General features: G+C 43.9%; 2 protein-coding genes across 2 annotated transcripts; both read left to right on the forward strand.

Annotated features, from left to right (window-relative positions):
• Nucleotides 1–821: 821 nt before the first annotated feature.
• Nucleotides 822–6,401, forward strand: LOC127035469 (putative methyltransferase-like protein 7A). Its single transcript, XM_050925378.1, has 2 exons — nucleotides 822–1,426; nucleotides 5,128–6,401. Exons 1-2 carry the CDS (start codon nucleotides 932–934, stop codon nucleotides 5,362–5,364), a joined length of 732 nt encoding a protein of 243 aa, XP_050781335.1. The 5' UTR covers nucleotides 822–931; the 3' UTR covers nucleotides 5,365–6,401.
• A 2,302-nt stretch (nucleotides 6,402–8,703) lies between these two features.
• LOC127035467 (putative methyltransferase-like protein 7A) lies at nucleotides 8,704–12,900 on the forward strand. The gene is made up of 2 exons (XM_050925375.1): nucleotides 8,704–10,728; nucleotides 12,020–12,900. The coding sequence occupies exons 1-2, from the start codon at nucleotides 10,225–10,227 to the stop codon at nucleotides 12,254–12,256; spliced, it is 741 nt and encodes a 246-aa protein (XP_050781332.1). The 5' UTR covers nucleotides 8,704–10,224; the 3' UTR covers nucleotides 12,257–12,900.
• The last annotated feature ends 1,182 nt before the right edge of the window (nucleotides 12,901–14,082 follow it).

Genomic DNA, 14,082 nt, shown 5'->3' on the forward strand with positions numbered 1-14,082 from the left:
GTAACAAAAATGATTACGGGGGTGGAGCACATGACTTATGAGGAGAGGCTGAGGGAACTGGGATTATTTAATCTGCAGAAGAGAAGAATGAGGGGGGATTTGATAGCTGCTTTCAACTACCTGAAAAGGGATTCCAAAGAGGATGGCTCTAGACTGTTCTCAGTGGTACCAGATGACAGAACAAGGAGTAATGGTCTCAAGTTGCAGTGCAGGAGGATTAGGATGGACATTAGGAAAAACTTTTTCACTAGGAGGGCAGTGAAGCACTGGAATGGGTTGCCTAGGGAACTGGTGTTCTCCTTCTTTAGGTTTTTAGGTCTGGCTTGACAAAGTAGAGGATACTATGTTCTCATGTCGCAGTATATCCAAAATAATGGTGCTCTAAAAGTAGACAGTGTTATAACAATACAGCACCCTCCATACTGGCTGGTCCAGAATGTGCTTGAGGTCTGGAATTGCTGCTTCTTAGTGACAATGGGCTAGTCCTGCAAGGTGGTGAGTGCTCTGGACCACTTCAGCAAAGCACTTAAACCCATGCTTATCTTTGAACTTGTGAGTAGTACCATTAGTTTCAATAGAACTCCTGTGTTTAAAGTTAAGTACATAATAAAGTGCTTTGCCCCACCAGGCCACAGCACCCAGGACCTTGAAGGATTAAGCCCAAAATTACGTAAGGAAACAAATCAATTTCTATCCCTGTTGCATCCCACTTCAGTTGTGCTTGTAGAATTATGACTAAACAGTGCTCTGTCTCTTTAAGATAGAATTAGGAAGGCAGCCAGCTGGAGGAACCGGACATAACCAGTTCAGCATGAGCCAGTTAGCCAGGAGAGTGAGAAGGAAATGCTCAGTAAAGTTGGAACATAGCAGCAGGTTTGGCGTTCTGTTTACAGCTGGGATTGAGGATTTTTGCATTCGCCTCTTTGCACTGATGGTGCTGATCCCTCTCCTCCAGCGATGCATCCAGCTCCTCAGCCTGCCTGTGTACCTGCTCTCATATCTGGGCTTATGGGATCCCCTCTGTAAAAAGATCTTCCCATATGTCATGGCCAAGTGCTCCACTATCTACAACCACAAACTCTTCCAACAGAAAAAGGACCTGTTCAGCAGTCTAGGGGAGTTTGCAGGCCCTTCAATGGAGCTCAGGCTGCTGGAAATAGGCACAGGCTCAGGAGCCAACTTCCAGTTCTACCCACCTGGATGCCGGGTGACATGCACTGATCCCAACCCCAACTTTGAGAGGTTCCTCCTCAAGAGCATTTCTGACAGCCCACACCTCCATTTTGAACGGTTCTTGGTGGCCTCTGGTGAGGACCTGCGCCCAGTGGCTGACAACTCCATGGATGTGGTAGTTTGCACCTTGGTGCTGTGCTCGGTGCGCAGCATCGAGCAAGTTCTGAGAGAAGTCTTGCGAGTGCTCAGGCTGGTGAGTATGAGTACCATAGGGTGTGGGGGAGTGCTATTTTGTTTATGAACCAAGCTGTGCTATTCAAAGACAGGTCTAATGGGAGCGTGTGTGGAGCCACCTGCCCCAGAGACACATCTCTCCCTCAAGTGGCCTAGTGTGCAGGGGTAAACCCCCTTTTGAGACATGCTGCAGGGACGCAGAGAGGGAGAAGTCCCTGTGCTCTCCGACGAGCAGAGACTGCAAATGTCCACAGAATGGGCTAGTCAATAGCCAACCCTTCATCACCTAGAGCAGGGGTCGGCAACCTTTCAGAAGTGGTGTGCCAAGTCTTCATTTATTCACTCTAATGTAAGGTTTCACATGCCAGTAATACATTTTAACATTTTTAGACAGTCTCTTTCTATAAGTCTATACTATACAACTAAACTATTGTTGTATATAAAGTAAATAAGGTTTTTAAAATGTTTAAGAAGCTTCGTTTAAAATTAAATTAAAATTTAGAGCCTTCCCAGACTGGTGGCCAGGACCAGGGCAGTGTGAGTGCCACTGAAAATCAGCTTGCGTGCCACCTTCGGCACGTGTGCCATAGGTTGCCTACCCCTGACCTGTATGATGTACCCCTGACCTGTATGACTTGTATGTGTTTGTCTGGAAGCCAGCAGTTTTCTGAACAGAAAGTAGTAAAAGGAAAACTGACAGAACCAGGCCACCTTCATTTCCTTTGCTGTGTCACTTAACACCATTTCAGTATTTATCACACACACTTATAAGACAGGTACGTTGTCTCGACTGACTTTATGTGGCTAACATCTAAATAAAAGCCAGTACAACATTCTCTCCCTTGTTCCTGTAAGGAGACAGACCTGACCAGTTAGTGAGCCGCTTAGCTATGACTGAACCAACTTTAAAAAAAATCACAATGATGCTGATAATGAAAACAGGCTCATCTGCTCCACTCCTGTTAGCAGACAATTCAAATTTTGGTTCACATGCACTAGCACAATGCTGCAATGACTGGAGTGCAAACCCTATATAACAAGGGGATGTTTACATTCAAACAGCTGTTCCCTTAGAATTCTTTTAAACCACAAAAGCATTAGATGGTTTAGCTTAGTTAAAACATCCACATGCAAGCATGCTACAAATTATTTATAAAGCACCTTATCTGAAGCCCAAACTATCTGACTATATCCCTTAATGGATTTAGTGTCAAATATTCAGAAGCACCTAAGTGACTTCAGGGCCTAAGTTCTGCTTTTAAAAATGAGACTTAGACACTTAAGTTATTTCAGTGCTTCTTAAAAATCTTACCCTTGATTTTCCCTCCCCCTTTAAGCTTAAGAATCAAGCATAAATGTGCCATCTTTCTAGTCCATTGATCTCAAAACACATAGCTAAGAAGTGTGCTCATAAAATTGCCATTGTCTGAACGTGGAAGCGAAACTGCAAGTAACTTTCTCATTAAGATGAAAGCTATCCCACTCTTACCCGGCACGCTGCACAGCAAACGAGGCTGGAATTCTACCTGGGTGAGCCTTTGCTATTTTTCCTAATTAAGGTGAGAGAGAATTAAAAATAAGCCCTTGCCTTTCTAGTTATGGCAGTTGAATTCTGTCACCATGCAGAGCAGGAGTGGCAGAACCACAGTACAACTTGACGCTAGAACAGCTGGGAGCCTTGTTCCATGAAACTCACTTGTTAGAAGGAAATTGGATGGCTGTTCTGATACCCTCCCCAAGTGTTCTTACTGCAATGCTCACTGTTCATCCAATAGCCCAGAATTTCCAGTACTCCTGTTCTCTGCACCTTTGTTCAGCAAAAGGCTGGCAATCAGGAGGAATTCTGAAGGAACACCCTCACTTCAAACCGAGCTCATGAGTGTGTGATTTCAGGGACTCTCAAGCAGGCTACAGGACTTCATGGCAACACAAGACACATCTTTCTAGAGTACAGCAATAAATGGAGGGGTGGGTGGCTGTGCATTTTGGAGGGATTGGAATCCCAGGCTGCGCAGGAAGAGATTAGTTTTTATTACCCAGCACTTCTCCTCTTTCCCTGCCCGCTTTTCTTCTCCCCAAACTCACTCTTTCTCTTTACTAATATTGCCTGTCAGCACATGCCTGCCAGACGCTCTGGACCCTGCAGTGTTACTAATGTATTTGTAGATATCCTTTGGACTGCAAAATCGTGCACTATCCGGTATCCTGTCATATCTATGGCCAAGGCGGCTCCAGGCATCAGCACACCAAGCGCGTGCTTGGGGCAGCAAGCCACTGGGGGCGCTCTGCCAGTCGCTGCGAGGGCGGCAGGCAGGCTGCCTTCGGCGGCTTGCCTGCGGAAGGTCTGCTGGTCCCATGGCTTCAGTGGACCTCCCGCAGGCACACCTGCCATGCTTGGAGGCAAAATGCCTAGAGCCACCCCTGTCTATGCCCAACTAAGTTAATGCTGTATATTCACTGATAACCTCATTGCGTATTGTTTTTAGTATCTTACCCTTGGACCTTGTCTACATGAGCAAGTTTGTTCATTATAACTTAAGATATAAATTTAAACAGATATAGTTATACCAGTATGACACACTTATTCTGGTGTAACAGTGCCTTTTTTGGCTTAACTCATTGGTTTTCTACCCATGTTCTACAGACCCCTGGGGGGTCTACAGACTATGTCTACAATTTCCAAAGGGGTCCACACCTCCATTCAAAATGTTTTATGGGTCCACAAATTAAAAAAAGGTTGAAAAACACTGGTTTAGCTTATATCACTTGGGAACAAGTTTAAGCTCAACTGAAAAAAGCTACTAATGAGTGTCCACACCGGTGGGTTTAACCTGTGTAACTGGTAGAAGTTTCCCATGTAGCCTTGGTTGTGACTATAAAGAACATTCCTTAAGGCAATTCAAAACATTTTGTTTTCATTGTGGAACTAAATTACAAGGTAGGGGAAAAAAAACTTGTTTGGCAACGTCCTCACAAATGGGTGGAAAATTCAAATCAGAATCTCTAACTCTTACACCAGCTTCCACTAAAAACTGCCTTGAATATTCTGAATAGGTTTGCTCTCAGCACTAGCTCTGCTACTTATCCAGTGTTTTTAATCACTGGAATATGCTGTACTAGATCTGCTCTCCAGCAGTGGATTCTGTGAAGCAGTTCTGCAGCTCACAAGACTGCCAATGAAGTGAATGCCCGATCCTTGTCTAATGGCACCTGCCTCACCGTGCTATATAAACAACAGTGAATTAACCCTCACCACTTGGAGGGTATTGTAAGTGTACTGATCATCCCCATTTTACAGATGGAAAAACTGAATACCGGAAAGTTAAGTGATTTGCTCAAGGGCACACAAAGCAGTAGTGGCAGAGCTGGGAACAGACTCCATGAGTCCTGACTCTCCATCACAAGAGCATACTTCCCCTTCCACATAGAACTCAAACCTTTCTGTAGTCATGTAGCTTCCCCAAATAGTATTTTTTAAATCTTACAGGAGTGAAATAAGACAGAATGAGAACATGGTGGAATGCTGACTGGACTCCACAGATAATTGATTATGGGTAGCAGTTCCTGAAAACATAATATTTAGAAATCAGCCTGAACCGAACATGGCCAGAATGTGGGGAGTTTGATCCAAGAGTTGTGTCTCCAAAGTGGAAGGGAGATGTTGGTGATTTTAAGAGCTCTTGTTTGTTCCTGAAGCATTTTGATTGCTTTGTTTCCCAGGGTGGTGCTTTGTATTTCTTGGAGCATGTGGCTGCAGATCATTCCAGCTGGGGCTACTTTTGGCAACAGATCTACAACCCAACCTGGAGATATCTGGGAGACGGGTGCTGCCTGACTAGAGAGACCTGGAAGGATCTGGAGAAGGCAGGGTTCTCGGAACTGAAGTTGCGGCACATACGTGCCCCCCTGTCCTGGAATCCTACTCGTCCCCATATCATTGGATATGCTGTGAAATAACTAACTCCATGCACTGAGAAACAAGGTCATTTCAGCACCGTGGTTCCTTCCAATTCCTAGGGGTATTTATCCCTGACTAGCAACCTTATAACGTCAGAGCAATACTTATTTAGCAATTAGCTGCCTAACCAAATTGCCTTGTTGGGTTTATGAGAATAACAGAGAAAACTTACTGAGCATCCACAGCTTATCCTAACTATGGTGTTATGTTTGTCCGTACGCCAGTCAGGCTCCTCCCAGTTTTCAGACAAAGCTCTGGTCAGCATTTTTCACTGACTGACCTGCTAGTTTTTGCAGATCACATTCTAAGGCACTGATCATATACAGAGCCTCGTTCATCATATACAGAGCCTCGATGCCTAAGTCAAGCTTTGTGGATCTCAGTGTTGTTCCTGTGACTTTCTGGGTACCATGTTGCTTGGGGTTGCAATGCCTGAGTCCCTTTGGACTTTGGGAATCCAGGCTCATCAGTCTAAATCAGATTTGAAACAGCAATCTGCACAACAAAATGCTCCCATTACCAGGGACGGCTCTAGCTTTTTTGCAGCCCCAAGCACGGCAGTCAGGCAGCCTTCAGCAGCTTGCCTGCAGGAGGTCCGCCAGTCCCGTGGCTTCGGTGTACCTGCTGCTGAATTGCCACTAAATCCGCAGGACGGGTGGACCTCAAGCAGGCAAGCCGCCAAAGGCTCCCTGACTGCCACCCTCGCAGGGACCAGCAGGGTGCCCCCCACGGCCTGCTGCCCCAGGCACGCGCTTGGAGTGCTGGTGCCTGGAGCCGCCGCTGCCCATTATAGCAGGGTAATTAGCACTAGTTAAGGCCAACAGAGTAGCCAGGGGCCCCCAAATAGCAGGGAGCTCATATCTTACTGAAAGATAATAGAAGGAAAAACCTAAGCATTAGACATATCCACTCAGACTGCACTGAAAGTACTTTTGATAAATTAAAACAAAATACATTGTGTTTGTCTTTTGTAATTGCTACAGAACCACGGTGTTGCTAGAGACATAGGCTTCTCAATAAAGTTGAAAATACTGTACTTTGATTATGTTCTCTGCTTTGTTACCAATAGGGGGAGCAGGTAACTCATTTTTGTAAACACTAGCCCCTGTATAGTGTTTTTTTTCCCTGATTAGTGTAAGGCCATATTCAGATCTGGTGTAAGCAAATGCAACTCCACTGGAGTTCCACCAAGTGTGAATTTGGCTCATTAAGTCTAACCCAGGAGATCAACACTGGAACAAATGGATTTCACTAAGTAATTGATAGAAAGAAAGGCAACTATAGGAACAAGACCATACACTCAAACTTGAATACATTTCTTTAAACAAATTTGCATCAAAGTTTCAGGTGGGAAAGACAGTATCAATATACTGTGCACTTTTATAATACTATGTACCTTGCAACCAAGAATCTCAAAGCATTTTACAAATATTGATCCCAGACTTCATAGTACTTCTCATTAAGCGGTCAGCAAAATTAATGTTATCCATAGTTTAGAGATGAGAAGTTGAGGCACAGACAGATTAAGTGACTCTGCCAAGTTCACACAGGAGGACAGTGGCAGGGGTGAGAATAGTACCCCATGAGTCTTGTCTTCCAGTCAGGGGCGGCTCCAGGCCCCAGCACGCCAAGCGCATAAAACCCATATTAACAAACTCCACAGTATCTTAAAACAGTCTAAAGTGTCTTCTGGCTCATATGATTAGACCATCTACAAAAAACAACCAACCAACCTTCTGTGAATCGGAATGTAAGTTATCCTGAATACTCATTTATTTGTCTGTGCAGCCCCAGGCTATATCTTCTTTCACTGTAGTCTAAAGTCAAGGAAGAGTAAGAAAGGCTATGATTGTTACGTAAGATAAACAGGAACTTGTTTTAGTCCAGAGTGCGTGTTTAAACTGTACTGAGCTTCAATAAGTAATATTCAGGCTACTGGCATGTGACATAAATATTGGATTTTGGCTCACACTGAGGGAAACTCTTCCAAGTGCTGCTTAAATAAATGTCTGCATATACATGCCAAAATTGGTCTCTGCTCATGAGTTGTTTTAAAAGAGGAACATGCTGAGACAGTGCGACCCAGCAGAAAGCACTAAGAGCCAGGACTCCTGAATTCTTTGAGCTCTGCACTGATTCACTGCAAGACCTTACGCCCAGTTACTTCACCTCGCTGTACCATCATTAGTCCATCTATATACCTCCCTTCTGGGCACTGAGGCCTTGCTACACTGGTGCTTTGCAGCACTTCAACTTTCTCGCTCAGGGGTGTGAAAAAACACCTCGCCCCCGAGCGCAGCAAGTTACAGCGCTGTAAAGCGCCAGTGTGAACAGTGCCCCAGCACTGGGAGCGCCGTCCCCAGCGCTGTAAACTAATCCCCTCGGGGAGGCTGAGTACCTGCAGTGCTGGGAGAGCTCTCTCTCAGCACTGGTGCCATGACCACACTCGCACTTCAAAGCTTTGGAGTTTCAAGCGTAGCCAAGCCCCTAGAGAATGAGCTAGTTAATAGAAACAAGGAGTCCTTGTAGCACCTCAGAGACTCATATGCGTTCATGGGCTATAAAGTGCTTTGAAAAAAATTCAACCTACTAAAAATAACACCTGTTTCCATGCAGGGAAAGGTCATGCTTGACTTTGGAGGCAGCAGCAATATCTTCTGTAGTTTAAGGGGTTGGGATAGCATCTCCTGCAGAACAAAAAAGGAGGCAAGAAATTTGTATTAGGGTATTATCACAACAGCTGCCTCAAGCTGGATTCCTTTGATGTGGGGTAAGTACATTTTGGCACAGCTCTACGACTATAGCTTATAAGAAATGCAAAAGAGAAACAGAACTCCCCCAACATCAGATGTGACTGTTTCTTCCACAACACTGTTAGCTCGGTCAGGTTCAAACTCTCCTCTCCGCTGATAGCAATGCTCCTAATTATGCTTCTACACAGTTCCTTGCCCTGCTTGCATATCTGCTATTGTTCCTGAGACTGTGAGACCTCATCTGTAGCAAGAAGATATTTTCCCACCTGTCATAAAAGATTCACCATCATTTACAACAGACAGACCTCTGACCAGAAACAGGAGCTCTGGTGCAGCACGCAGGAGTTTACAAACACATCAGAAGAGCTGGTGCTGCTGGATATTAGTTGTGGCACTGGAGCCAACTTCCAGTTCTATCTGTTGGGATGCCGAGTTATCTACACAGAAGGCAACTTTGAGAAGTTTCTTTTCAGGAAAATTGCTGAGAATCAGTACCTCCACATTGAGAAATTTGTGGTAGCCCAAGTTCTCTGCTGAATCCTGGTGCAGTACTTGATGCAAAGTATAGAGAAGGGGTGGAATCCAGGATTTAGGCACCTAAGTCCCAGTTTTGGCTGCACTATGAGCCACAAAACTCTTGCCAAAACCTGTGAAAGCCTGGCTTAACATGAGTCATTAAACACGGGGGAGGCCTCATTTCTTGGAAGACAGGATTAGGAAGGTAACTAGATCAGCAGGCTGAAAACAAAACATTTGTGCTAAGATAAGTAAATAGTCACTGAGCTAAAAGACAGAATGTCTGAGCTAGCTTAAAATAAGAGGGGGAATACCCAGAGAATCATTTACTAAAAACAAGCTAACAATGGATAAGAGAAGACTGGAACACAAGATGCGGTGAAGAGTAAGTTGGGCATGGACAGAACATGCTGTAGAAGAGGGATTGGTTCCTACAAAATGACCAAGCCAACCCCAAAAATGTGATGCACTGTATTGTGTGAATGTATATAAAGGAAGCGGTTTGCTGTGTAACTTTGAATATGTGGTATGCCCATACCCACCTCCTACGTTTGAGCTTGATTAACTCCACATAGCTTTGCTGTATGCCAAATAAAAGCACCTGAGTATTGAGACTGAAGTCAAACAGAGTTCTCTGGGAACCAAGTGGAAATAGGTCTCAGGGGAACCTCAACAATCTGTAGGTGCTTAAGTTCACGCAGCACCTAAGCTTTCCGAGTAAAAGTTCCCAAGCCGCCTAAGTTTCTGCTTCAGTGTAAGCATCAGGACATTATTTCCCACCTAACCCCCAGAATGATCCACACACTAGGTGAAAAACAGGAATTCAGCCATATAAATCACGTTCAGGGCTCAAACTGGTAGGCATGCTCAGAAACCACCTACCAGATCAGGTCCCATTCAGAAGGAGCCAGACACCTTATACGTTTTAAATAAATGGTTAGCACAATTGCATGGGAGTGATGTGGGCGAACCAGGTTTAATCCCCCTCTCTGCCAAAAATAGACAAAGGATTTGAATAGGGGTCTCCCACCTCTCAGGAGAGTTCTCTAACCAATGAGCTATAGCATAGTCTGACATAGGGCTCCCTCAGTCTCTCCTGTTGAAGCTGTTCCCCTGTGGCTAAATAATAAAGAGTAGTTGGAGCATGGGACTGGACTCAAGGTCTCCCACCTTCTAGACAAACCCTTAGCCACAACACTGAAGATGAGACAGGGCTGCTTTAAGAGAGCGTTGAAACGGTCATCTGAAACTTGCTAAACATTACGCTTTAGGGATTTGCAGCATGTCGCAAGTTCCACACTGCAGGATCCAACCTATACCAGTTCACCACGTAACCACCCAGCTTCGAGACTGTGCCAGCTGTTCCTAACCAAGCAGTAGGTCTTTTTTGCTCAAGTTTCAGCCAGGACCTTTACACTGGATTTTGAAATTGGCTGTAGAAGCCGCCTACTAGATTAGTACAAAGAGCAGAAAATAATCCCAAAAGCGAACAGAGCTGCTTCATAGACTCTGCATTCTGCATAAACTTCAGGGGCCCTTATTTTTACATAAAGAGGCTCTTCTCAGGGCAGGTCCTACTTAGAAGTGGGAATGGCAAAGGCAGTGGTCCTGTTTCTCCGTATTTGCGTGCAGCTGCTTGCCCTGCCTATATACTTGCTATCGTTCCTGGGCATATGGGACCCATTCTGTAAGAAGATATTCTTTCCCTTCGTAATGGAGAAGTTAACTGTGAGTTACAACCGGAGGGCGTCAGGGCACAAACAAGAGCTGTTCTGCAACCTGCAGGAGTTTGCAGGCTCCTCGGGGGAACTGACTTTGCTGGAAATTGGGACTGGCACTGGCGCTAACTTCCAATTCTACCCACCTGGCTGCAAAATTACCTGCACTGACACAACACTCAACTTCCAGGATGGCCTCGCCAAGAGCATGGCACAGAACCAGCACCTCCAGTTTCAGTCCTTCCTGGTGACCCCAGGGGAGGACTTGAACCAAGTGGCTGACAGCTCTATGGATGCAGTGGTTTGCACCTTGGTTCTGTGCTCAGTGCAAAGCATAGAGGGTGTCTTGAAAGAAGTTTTGAGAGTACTCAGAACTGTAAGTATTTAAGAAAAGATATTTCCTATATTATTATTTCCTATATTTCCTATATTACTTTACCTATTCTACAGCCACTGGACTGGATTCACCAGTGACCTTCAGCTTTTTGCCACTCTGGAGATGCAAAGCTGCCACAAACCTCATTTATCTGGCCAATTAAATTGAACTTATATCCACTTTGCATACCAAAGAGGTGCAAAGCAGTAGGATCTTACTGGTCACTTTGCCTCATTATTCTTAGGCCAACTGTGTTTTGTGTATTCAACTCCCACTAACTTCAGTGGCAATTGGAACATATGCAATTTAAGGCAGAATTTTAATTTTTTTCCCTACAAGGGATTTTTCTTTTAGAAAAAAGCAAATTCTCAGTCTAGCATGGTGAAATATCTTGTCAGTTAGCACAGCGCCCCACTCAAAAAAAGTATCTAAATTTTACATGGGGGATATCAAAAGATTGGTCATTTCCATCTACACCAGATATGGATAAAATATTAAGTCTGTGAAGTTTAAAATTCTAGGACGTTATAGGTGAAATATTAGAGCATTCCTAGACAGCATGGTCCAATGGACAGGAAATCTCAGCTCTGCTAGTGAGGAGATCTAGATTCTTCTCCTGCTCTGCCACTGACTCACTGTGTTATCTTGGACAAATCACTTAACATCTAACAAGAAGTGCTGATCTCATCCTTAAGGTTGAAATAACCATTCCGTTAACTCCATTCCCTTTATTTGCTCATAACTTTCTGTAAAGAATTCCATCTGGGTTAAAACTCCCCATTCCTGATTCTCAACTGTTCCATTCCTGTGCAGGAATTTCACCCTTAATGGGATTTTTTAAAGGGACCTAAGTATTTCCAAATCCCAATTAATTTTAATGGGAATTAAGCCTCTCTCTCTTTCTTTCTCTCGCAGGCTCCTTTGAAAACCACATCCTAGTAGTTTTACTCTGAACAAAAACACAAAGTACTGATTACTGTGAAAGAGAAACCAGGTGCTTAAGCAAGCACATCTTTTGTCTTTTTAGAACTTATTGATATGGATTTTAAACACCTCTTCAAAAATATGTAATTTTCTGTTTATTTTAAAATGTACAGGATTAAAAGAGCAACTTGGGGGGAAGTATTTTGATACTGACTGAAATGTATGCAAAGAAAGCCTCAATTCCAAGTGTTGGTGAGGGAGAAAAGGCAGAACAGAAACTGAGTTTTAAGAGCACAAAGAAAAGTTATGCTAACTGCATATCAGTTCCTTCATGTTTAAAATATTTATAAATGTTTTGTTTCCCTAGGGTGGGGCATTTTATTTCTTAGAACATGTAGCTGCAGATCCTTCAAGCTGGAGCTATTTTTGGCAGCAAGTCTGCTATCCAACCTGGAAACTTGTGTTTGATGGATGTCACCTCACAAGAGAGACCTGGAAAAACCTTGAACAGGCCAAGTTTTCAGAAATAAAGTTACGGCACATACAAGTCCCATTATACTGGACTCCAGTTCAGTCTCATATCATCGGATATGCTATAAAATAATTTTCACTGTGCTGCGATGTATGCACTTTTTAATGGTTTGCTTCTGTACAAATCATCTACAGTAACTCCTCACTTAATGCTGTGTTGTTCATTGCTGATCAATTAGAGAACATGCTCATTTAAAGTTGCACAATGCGCCCTTATAAGTTGTTTGGCAGTCACCTGCTTTGTTCACTGCTTGCAGAAAAGGCAGCCTGTTGGAGCTACCTGGTGGGGGCTTGAAACCAGGGTGGACCTAAAGCTCCCCATCAGCTTCCCTAAGTACCCTGTGCAGCAGTTGCCCAGCAGGCTATCAATTGCCAGGCAGTTCAGCTGTCCCTCCCCACACTGCCCTGTGCTGCTCCTGCTCCTCTGCCTTGGAGCTCCTCCCAGAAGCCTCCTGCTTGCTGGGCGAGGGGAGGAGGGGAGAAAGGAAGAGGGGTACTAATGTCAGGGTGTTCCCCTCTCCCCACTCCTGTACCCTATCTCCACAGAGCAAGGGTGGGGACACCACAGGACTCTGGATGGAGGGAGCTTGCTGGCAGCAGCAACTGCTGTCTCAACTTGCAGATCTACTTAAAAAAACAGTGTATTTAGAAGGAGATCAGCATACTTACAGGGGCAATGCAAATCTCTCTCTCTCTCTCTCTCACACACACACACACACACACCTGCCATGGTGTCTCCTCCCTCCATTCGTGCTGCCTTGTAGAGTGTGAGGCTACACTAATAATGTGTTAACCCTTGATGGCTCAGCCAAGTGGTAGTTCATCATTTAGCAGTAAGGCATTCCCTGGGAAATAGCTCACCTTTTGACTCCATCATCTCAACCAAGCTTCACAATCATCATTGCTGGGTACAGTATTAAAGTGTTTGTTTAAAATGTATACCGTGTGTGTATGTATATAACATAGTCTTTTGTCTGGCAAAAAAAATTTCCCTGGGACCTAACCCTCCTCCCACGATTTCTATTAATTCTTATGTGCAAATTGCATTCGCTTAGCATCATTTCACTTGAACTAGCATTTTTCAGGAACATAACTACAATGTTAAGTGAGAAGTTACTGTAGTTAATTTACTCACATGTAATTAATGGTCACTCTTAAGCAAAGAGCAAGACATACATTAATCCTGAGATCTCAGTACAAGTAATACTAACATGGCTATACTTCTGTCACGTTAAATTTCTGATTCATAAGTCAATCCCATGAGGAACAAATCCAGTATCTAAACATCTTTAGAAATAAACATTCTATGGGTAGGAGGTTGTGTGCAGGTAAATTACTATAATTTGGACATACTACGTTCCAGTTTGAATGGAAGTACAACAGAATTTTGCCTGGGCCACGTGTTTCATACCATTGTGTCTTTCACTGTGCATGGCGGTGCACAGTGAAAAAAACAAATGGAAAACACTTCTTAGTTTTACCAACAATGACATTGCAGAAAACATGGTCTTGGAGAGGCTGTGTCTATACTAGACTTTTTTGAGAGGTCTGTCTCACTGTTGCACTGCCCCACTTACAGCAATAAGGAGCTACATTAGTGTAGATAGGGCACTAGAATTTTTACCACAGTCTGTCTCATCCAAACCTGTTGAAAGCAAGTCTACTACAGATACAGAGGCAAAAATACTGGTGAAAACTACTGCTTCCACAGCAGTTATCACCAGTGGAACTGCCCTGATAACACAACACTGGGAGATATCACATAAACATCTGGCATAGTCAAAGCCAAGAAAGAATACTTTTTCTCTAACTATTCAGGGAAATATCTTCACAGTATGCCATTTTAACTTGGCAAGTTCCTTCAGATAATCATTAGTTTATTTTCACCACCAAATGGCA

This window comes from Gopherus flavomarginatus, chromosome 16 (assembly GCF_025201925.1).
Source record: "Gopherus flavomarginatus isolate rGopFla2 chromosome 16, rGopFla2.mat.asm, whole genome shotgun sequence".
NCBI classification, from domain to species: Eukaryota; Metazoa; Chordata; order Testudines; family Testudinidae; genus Gopherus; species Gopherus flavomarginatus.